Here is a 10,200-nt window from a genome sequence, read left to right on the forward strand (position 1 = left end):
CCATGTAACGTTTTGTCGTTTGTCCCCCTCCACACGTCCATTACTTATTGTTACTGTTCCCGACATTCTTCGGTATTTTGCCTGCTCCACAAACAAAACCTTCCCTCTCAGTCTCTGATGATTCATTTCCGCAACAGCCTTCAAAGCCCCTCCTTTCTTTGTGTATCGCACGAACGCAATCATATATACTTTTCCACCTTTTTGTTTTCGTGATAAATATATATCATTGATTCGTCCCGTCCAGTTGAACAATTGGAATAATTCCCTCTTGGATATGTCCTGCGGTAGATTACTCATGAAGATGGAGAATGATTCATTCTCCAGCCGCCGATACTCTTCTCGATTCCAAACCCTTGGATCCTTGCAACGTTCCCTATGCCTACCCCTCTCTGTGTTTTCTAACCCTAAAAATATTTAATAATATCATAATACATATAAACATCTTAAAAAAAATAGACATTTGTAATGTTTTTATCGAAATGGACTCCTAAATATATATTAGTGTATTTATGTCTCTAATAGATATAGACCTGAAACAAACACCGACTTAGGGCCATTTCTATACAAATACAATTAATACGCTCATATAAAAATTCTATGAAATGTGGAAGGATCAAAATTATTTATTATAACTTAAAAAAAAAAAAGAAATTATTTCTTATAAAGGACGAATACGGAAGAAAGTTGTTGTTTATTAGTATCTGACAACTATGCCTTGGTTTTCCATTGTCGGCGACGCACATAGTTAAGTAAAATCTGGCACGCAACGCAACGGTACGCGCCACCAAGTTCATGAGTTCGTTGTACCCTAATTATCAGTGTTTTACTGATTTTTTTTTGTTTTCATTTTTTGTCTAATGTCTATTGTCTTAAAGTAAAATGTGGTGTATCTTTGTTTGGAACAGTCATTAATCCCTACAAAACTCCTAAAATATTAAAGTTATAGTTTTTTTTTTTTACATCAGATATATATCAAAATTGAATAAAAAATAAATAAGTGAAACAAGAATTTTAAGACAAGAATATATAAGTAAAATGTAAAATATAAAATTAATTAAAATGATACTGAAATAATGATGGTAGCTAGAAGGAATAACATTATTGAGAAAACCAACTTATATATTATTTAAAGTGTGATTTGGTAAAATTTTTTAATGAAATATTTGTGTAAATTCTTTATTTTACATTTGGTAAATTAAAAAAGTATGTTTAAAATGAGTACAATAATTTTATGCGTATTAGATATGCTATATTTATATAAACCATTAGATTTTATTAAATAAAAATCAGAGACTAATATAAAAAAAGCACATTGATAGATTCTAATAAATACAAAATATTTTAGTATATGAATAAATATCTTTTAATATACAATACTTTAAATGATAATATAATTTTTTTATTTTTAAATAAATAAATATAAAACCTATTAATACAAAAATATAAGTATTTTTTATTTATTAAATTAATTATTATACAATAAAATTTTTATAATATTAAAAAATTATATTAAAATGATATTTTAAATTTCAATATAAAACTATAAAATAATTAAATTTTATTTTATATTATTTGACAAATAATTAAATTATTATCTTCAAAAATTGTTAATTACTATCTACTTTTGTTAAAAATATTATTATATAATACAATTTGTTCTCAAATATTTGTGAAATTTAATTTTTTCTTTCATTTAATTTATGGACATATATATATATATATATATATATATATATAACTAATTAATAAGCATTTATCTTTTTTTTTATTTATTAGAAATATAATTATTTATATATCTTTTTTTATCAATTAAAATTTTTTAAAAAAGTAATTTCATAACATGATATCAAAACTTTTATAATTAAAAAATATAAAATTTGATTTTGTTAAACAAAAAAAATTAGCATAAGAGAAATTAAAAAATATATATACAAAAAATACAAACAAACTAAAAAAAAATATTCATTTGAGATAACTTATAGAAATATAATTATACAATTATTTGTGGCTCCTCTTACTAATTTAAATTTTTAGAAATAATAATTTCATAATATGATCAATTTAAATTGTGTTAATTATCAATTTAGTATTTAAGAGATCCAAGCATTGAACAAAAAACCTTGCAAATTAAATATATTATTGACAAAAAATTTTTTTGATTAATTTTAAAATTTGTCAAAAGTGATGTTAAGTTTAAATCTTTTGGATACCAATTTTATTGTTAACAGATCATTTTATCAAAACATAATCGAAGAATAATGTTAGTGTCTCTCTGAAATCTGATTCTATAACCGTGGATAATACGGTAGCAAATAGCTAGCAATGGGTAAGCTATTTAACGCAGCTTTTATATCATAGAATTTTTCTTCTTTTTTTTCTTTTGTTAAATGACAACAATATATACATGGGAGTTAATTTACGTTATCAAAATAAGCAAATTGAAAGCTTCACGTTGTGATGATTTCAATCAATTACAGTTTGCAAAATAAAAGTAGCGAAATAAATTAAGCAGCAGCGAAAAAAATACTAAGAATGATGAGGCCATAATGATCATAGCCATAGGGCCCCAGCTTGTTTGAGAATGGGAACCAATTCACCAGAAATATGAGTGGCCATGATACGATCCAACCCTCCGAACAACTTTCCACCTATAAACACAGCTGGAAACTGAACCTTGTTGTTATCGCCGTCGCCAACACCACCGCCGATTGCTTCGAGTTCTCTTGCCACGCCTTCTTCGTCTTTCTCTTCCACCTCGTAAACCGCCGGGTTGACGCCGAGCCCCAAAAGCAAGCGCTTCACCACATGGCTCATGCAGCATCCCCGCCTCCCGAATACTATCACCGCATTTTCTGACACCATGTCATGAACCATCTTCTCGGAATCTTTACTAGCGAGATCTTTTTTGGGAGAGAAGAGAAAAGAGAGGGTATTATTTTTGTTATTATTGTCGTTGTTGTTATCAATGGGTTGGGAATGGATGATATTTAATGGCTGTGGGGTGAAGTGGGTAGTCCATGACCTGTATGGAATTGCTTGATGCATGACGAAATTGATAATATGGGCTTTAAATTTGGATGATGAGTACACAAATTAAATGTGATGAGAAGAAGCAAGCAGATATGAATGTGTATGTATGTGGTTATGAAGTGGGTAGGTTTTGGTTATGGTTATGGTTTTATGGTACTTATATGGCTATGCTTTATGGAATTGAATAATTTGGTTACAAGGGTATATATATATGAGGTATTGTAAAGGGTGATGATGAACATGATTTTGAAAGGGTCATGGTTCACTATTACGTCAACGGCCAAATTAGGCATAAATTATTTATTTTAATATTAATTAACGCGGTGGTATTTGGTCATATACTTCATACTTGTTGTGGCTGACGTTTTAGATTGTGTCACTCGCTCGCTTCCCACAGCTTTGCATTTTCTGTACGAATTGATTTGGACGGCGCCCAACTTGTTTTTCTACTCTTTATTTTTTATTTAATAATTTAATTTTAATATATTATTAATGTGTAAAATAATTTTATATGTATATTTAATTATATAATATTATATCAATAAAAATAATTTTTTTATATTAATTATATAAATAATCATAAAAATAGATATAATTATATAATTATATAAAATATTCTATATTATAAATATATTAAAATTAAATTTTTATAAAAAATATTAATTATCATTTAATTTTTAATTTTTAGTCAATTTTTTTAAAGATTAATTATTATATAATTAATTTAAATATTTATTTTTATGTATCAATTGTTTAAAAAAATTTATTTTTTATTTTTTATTTTTTTTAAAATTAAATAAAAATAATATTTAAAAAATATTTAATTACACTGATTTTTTATTTAATACAACAAAAGTGGATAAAAATACAAGCTTTTTTAAATTATTTTTCCAATTCTACGATTCTATCCATTTGCTGCCCAATCTTAGAGGGCCAAACCAAACAGATATTTGTCTACGTCATTTTCTTATTTACGATGCACATGGTGGAGTTACACTTCCCCACATATATTCTAGTTTTTTTTTTTTTTTTTTTTTCTATAGCATTTATATGCATGCTTTGTGGTGTACAATCAACGAACGTTTGCTCTTCTGCTAATCTTTTTGGCGTTCTAGAACTAGCATTTTCAATATCAAAATTTGCTGAAATAAAACGTGGTGTAATTTTCGGGTAAGATTTTATAAATTCATAGTGGATATATCAACAATAAAAGATTGATTTGAAATTGAAAAGTACCTTGAAATATATTTTTGAATAATATAATAAAGTTCATATTTGATATATTGATAAAAGTTATAATATTGATGAGAAGTAAATCTTAATTTTTTATTTTAAGAAGGAAATCGTTTTCAAATTGAAAAGTAGAGACAGACAATAGATAACTCCTATGCTACATTGCTATCTAACAATTTTTTGTGATGCATATAATTTTGGCACTTTAACTAACAAATCTAACTTTGTTGGTGAATTAAAAGGAAGAGTACAAAATTGTGTTCATAAGAGAGCCATAACCCCAACGGCAATAACATTAGTGAGGTGCAGTGCAAGTGACACACGCCGAAGCGTTGACGGAGGAGCAACATATGACGTCATCCTATGTCAGATACGATGCCGCCACGTGGCAAGATAAAACCGCATGTAATTCGTGACGTCAGCCGTTTGGATGTTGGAACCAACCAACTAGGGCGCTGTCATGTTGTGCCACGTAAGCAGTCAAGCTTTCCGAGTGATTTCCGTCATGGCTGCGTTGGAATTTGGAGCACACTAGTCCCACCTAATAGGCGGTAAATTCAGTTATAATTATCAATGGGATTTTTCTAGAGAATTAATTTGGGATATAATCAATTATAATTAATTAATTAAAAAAATGTTAATAAAATAAATAAATGAAATAATTGTTCACTATTTTTATTTTTTAAAATTTTAAAATTAAAAACAAAAAAAATTAATTAAGTTAATTTATGCTATAATTAATTCTTTTAATTTTTTTTATCAAAACCATTAATCATTTAAATAATATTATATTATTGAACTATTGGTTCAACTATTAATTTATTTATGGAAACATATGTTTTAAATATAGTTTTATAATTATTAATAATGTAATTGTCGTGAAAAACAATTTAAATTCAGTTAAAACATTATATGTATAATTATTAAAAATATTGAAGATAAAGTGTCCGATTAAAAATATTGAGCATTCATATTCTTCCAAGATTAGATATCATCACCAATCGAATTCGGTTCCTTTCGTTACGAAAGCAAATACGCTGTACATACCCCATTAAAGTAATCAAGGTTCAAAGAGTAGTTATTTTCCTTTCTTACTCTGGACTAGGTTAAACCTATAAGATATAAAATGCATAACATGAAGTCCATATGGCGTATAGTATAATATAACATGATTATCAAATTAAAATTTAATACGTCAAGCATGACATGGTGTAACTATATCTAATTGCCGATATTATACTAACACTGTCAGCTTAAAAAACAAGAAGAGAACAAGTGAAATTTCGTTTTCTATATGAGGTATGAGATGATGAGTATGCAATGAACGAAACAAAACAAAAAGCGGCATCTAGTTTTATAATTGTATAGTTTTGCTGATCATATTCCTATTTGAACCGATTATGTATCAGCTAAAATTATCATGTAGCATGTGGGTGGAACCCATCGTCGGTAGAGAAGTGTTCTTAATTGGTGACAATGACATGGAAAGCTTATTCTCAATCCTCAACGTTTATTCCATGAATCTATGGTTATAAAAAATTACAATGACATATTCAATTTTATTGATCATTATTTATATTAGATTTTATCAAAATTGAACATGAATATGCAATCATTCCAAGTCTTATAATTAGTAGAACTATTATCTCAAAAAGTAATCATAACTAAAATGATTTGGGGGAAAAAATAAAAAAATTATAATAGCTCTTGTTTATATAGATTTAGAAATCTGTATTGCTTAAATTTTAACTCATTTACTCTTTAAATCCAATAATGTGTTTTGTTAAAAATTATCCAAATAAAAGTTGGATTTAACTAGTATATATCTCTAATTAAGCGCAAATATTAAGATGATTAATTGAAAACGTTTTTATAGAAAATGTGTGAAAAGTGAGCTCAAAGAAGTGTTTCTTTGTATGTTCTCATAGACTTGAGAGAGAGATGAACAAAAAAAGAAGAAAAAATTTGGTAAAGGTGATTTTCATTGAATGAATGAACTTCAAGAAATTTACAAGCTATAATATCTATTTGTATAATGTACAATTATTAGAAATAACTAATTACAACTGTGATTCTATAATTACAAATTTACCCTCTAATAATATTAAGTTTGTTACAATCAGAGAATTAACTATGAATGTGCAATTAATAACTAATAGCAATAAATAATAGAATTAATTATGTTATATCCTTCCGCAAGTTAGGAATGAAAAAGAATGAAAAAAGATCAATGATGACTAGTCATGTGATATCCTTCCATAATCTAAGAATGCCATGAACATTTGTCAGTCCCAACTTGAGATAGAATTTGGAGAAAGATTCAAGGGGCAATGGTTTAGTGAGAACATTCGCAAGTTGTTCTTCACTCTTAATGGGCAATAATCTGGTCAGTCTCATTTGAACTTTTTTTTCGTATAATATGACAATCAACTTCAATGTGCTTAGTCCTTTTATGAAAGATAGGATTAGCAGTCAAGTGAAGGGCAGATTGATTATCACAGTAGAGATTTATAGATTTTGTAAGAGGCAATTTTAATTCAGTGAATAAATTAAATATAACCATTGGGCTTCACAAGTTGCAGAAGCAAGAGCTCTATATTCAACTTCAGTGGACGATTTTGCTACCGTTGCTTATTTCTTACTCTTTCATGAGATGAGTGCTGATCCATAGAAAAAATAATATCCAGAGACTAATCTTCTGGAATCACTGCAAGACGCCCAATCAGAGTTGGTGAATCCAACCACATTGTTGTCTGAATGAGAAGGAAATAGGAGACTAGTTGCTGGACAGCCCTTGAGATACTTCAAAATTCTGATGGCAGCACTCATATGATTCTTCCTGGGCTGATCAAGGTACTGACTTAATTTTTTCTCAATAAAACAAATATCTAGTCTTGTGTTGGTTAGGTATAAAAGCCTTCAAATTAATTTTCTGTATTCAACATAATCAGCTAAATCATCAGCATTGTCTTTGCACAGTTGGTAGTATAGTCCATAAAAGTTGAGCTTGGTTTACAATCAATCAATCCGTGATCTTTCAACATGTCTAACACATATTTTTTTTGGTAAATAACAATCCCTTTAGAAGATCTAGCTACCTTCATACCAAGGAAATACTTTAAATCTCCCAAATTCTTGATTTTGAACTTGCTATCAAGAATGTGCTTGATCTTATTGATTTCTGCCAACTTGTCCCCTGTCAAGACTAGATCATCTACATATACCAAGATGATGGCAATACCATCATTGTTATACTTTGTAAATAGAGAGTGATCAAGTCTTGATTGAGTGAAACCTGCCTCATGAAGAACTGAACTCAGTTTGGTGTGCCATTGCCAACTAGCTTGTTTTAAGTCATACAATGATTTCTTTAGTTTGCAAACCAAGCCGTTACCATTTACCTCAAGACCGGGGGACAATGTCATGTACATTTTCTCATCTAAATCTCCATGTAAGAAGGCTGTGTTTACATCAAGTTGTTTGAAAAATCAGTCTTTTGCAGCAGCAAGTGATAGAACCACCCTTAATGTAGTCATCTTGACAACTGGACTAAATGTGTCAAGATAATCTACTCCGACAACTTGGGTGAATTCTTTGGCAACAAGCCTGACCTTGTGCCTTTCAATTGTGCCATCAAAATAAAATTTGTTGCGGAACCCCGTTTACAACCAATTCGAAACTTTCCTGCTGGCAAATAAGTGAGTTCCAAAGTTTGGTTCTGCTTAAGTGCATCTAGCTCAGCTTTAATAGCACTTCTCCAGCACTGTTGAGTTACAGTATCCATGTAGTGTTTTGGCTCAAGTGTATTTGTGATGTCTAGAGAGAGGTGTTTAAAACTGTCACTCAAATTAAAAAGAGGCACATGTAATGGATATCTGGGATGAGTAACTAGAGCAGCAACTAAGTTTATGCAATGATAATCTGCTAAATATGCAGGTGCATGCCTGATTCGAGTGGATCTTCTAAGGAATGGGTTAGAAATTTTTACTGTGACATTAGCATTATCTTGAGTGTTTGAGAAAGATGCAGATGAAGATGTATGATAATTATCATTATTTTGAGTGTTTGAGGAAGATGCAGATGGAGATGCATGAGTGATATCATGAGATGAAATGCTAAAGTCAGAATTATTTATTTCAAGTCCTAATTATAGAGGATTTTCAGGTGGATCTATGCTATCAGTTCTAAAATGTATATAATTCTCAACAGGAGGTGCAGATATATGAGTGATATGTTGATAATTTGGTGATGAATGATTGCTGTAATTAAACAAATTTCTAGATTTATGAGAATTTTTTTGTGTGATTTGAGTTCTTGTCAATGAAAGGGAAATGATTTTCATAGAAAATAACATTTCTTGAAAGAAATATTTTTCTCGATGGAAATTCTAATAAAAGATAGCCTTTAGTTCTTGCTTGATAACCCAGAAAACAGCATTTCGAAGTTATAGCATCTAGTTTAGTTCTTTTTGAAGTTAGAGTACTTGCATAGGCAAGACAACCAAAGATTTTCAGATGTGAAATATCAGGTAATTTTGAATGAAGAACTTCATATAGAGAAGAATTTTTGAGAATAACACTAGAAAAACGGTTGATGAGGTGTACTGCATACTTAACAGCATAGCTCCAAGAACACTTTGGAATGTTTAAATAAAACATAATGCTGCGGTTAATTTATAATATGTGTTAATGTTTTCGTTCTATAATTTCATTTTGTTGAGGTGTCTTAACACGAGGTTTGATGTTCAATTCCATTAGAATTGTAAAAAGAAAGCATCTTAAATTCTGGTCCATTATCTGATCTGATAGCCTTAACAGATTTTTCAAATTGGGTTTTAACCAATTAAACGAAAGATTTAATCAAGTTTGATGTTTCAGCCTTATGTTTCATTAGAAAAATTCATGTGAATCTACTTTTATCATCAACAACCATTAAAAAATATTTATGGCCATTAGTAGATGGAGTTCCCAAAGGCCCCCAAATATCCATATGAAGCAAATCAAAACAATTGGTTGCCTTACTAGAATATAAAGGAAATGGAAGCTTCTTTTGTTTGCCAAAATGACAAGTATCACAAGGGATTTTATTAAAATTCAAATCATAATCTGTAAGATTGTATTTTTGTTTTATTACAGCAAGCCTATCCTCTGGTATATGACCTAATCTAGTATGCTAAATGTGCGTAAAATCTGTGCTATTAATGAATAGTGTATCTCACACAAGTTAATCCAACCTACAGCATAAGTGTTACAATGTTTCCATTGTCTAAACAGAGGATCAGATTCAAGTGAATTTTTAATCATTCTATCAACAAAGTCAAATTTGTTTTTAGATTGTAGAGCTAAAGTCAATGTTCTACACCAGTCACCATAATTTGAGCCATTGATAACTATAGGAGTTATAGGAATACTAGGATTTTCAGACGGATGAATGAAGTAAGTACTTGTCTGATCAATGCTTGGGTTTGAGGTTCCATTGTTGCGTCCAAGCTGAGCTGAGATTTGGTTGAGAAGAGCAACTACGCTACTAGAAATTAGTATTTTTCGAACGAATTTTGAGACGAATTTGAGATAAATTTCAAATAAATTAGAGACAAAATTTTTTTTCCAAAAAAAATTGAGACAAATTTTTTTCGTCCCAAAAATCCTTGTTGCTAATTTACATTTTGTTTGAAATTTCGTCTAAAATTTTTTTCAGACAATTTTGTGACGAATTTCGAATAAGCATTTATTTGCTAGATTTCTAAATATTATGATGTATTTTAGACGAATTTTAGATAGATTAGCCAACATAAAGACAATGTATTTCAAACAAATTTCAAACAAAAAATATACTTCATTTCAGACAAATTTCTAACGATTTTAGTCAAATATAACAGATTTTTTCGAACAAATTTTAGACAAATCAAATATTTTTTCGATTAAATTTTAGACAAAT

The 10,200-nt window shown here is 29.0% G+C and overlaps 1 protein-coding gene across 1 annotated transcript; it reads right to left on the reverse strand.

The window, feature by feature from the left end:
* Positions 1-2,415: 2,415 nt before the first annotated feature.
* On the reverse strand, positions 2,416-3,220 carry LOC107614407 (glutaredoxin-C9). The gene has a single exon (XM_016316618.3). The coding sequence runs from the start codon at positions 3,043-3,045 to the stop codon at positions 2,551-2,553; it is 495 nt and encodes a 164-aa protein (XP_016172104.1). The 5' UTR covers positions 3,046-3,220; the 3' UTR covers positions 2,416-2,550.
* Between the last annotated feature and the right edge of the window lie 6,980 nt (positions 3,221-10,200).

Source organism: Arachis ipaensis, chromosome B8 (genome assembly GCF_059453495.1).
Source record: "Arachis ipaensis isolate K30076 ecotype BB chromosome B8, ASM5945349v1, whole genome shotgun sequence".
NCBI lineage: Eukaryota > Viridiplantae > Streptophyta > Magnoliopsida > Fabales > Fabaceae > Arachis > Arachis ipaensis.

What these genes read in the sequence shown, in the direction of transcription:
- LOC107614407 (XM_016316618.3), bottom strand. Translation starts at nt 3,045, where the DNA reads ATGCATCAAGCAATTCCATACAGGTCATGGACTACCCACTTCACCCCA.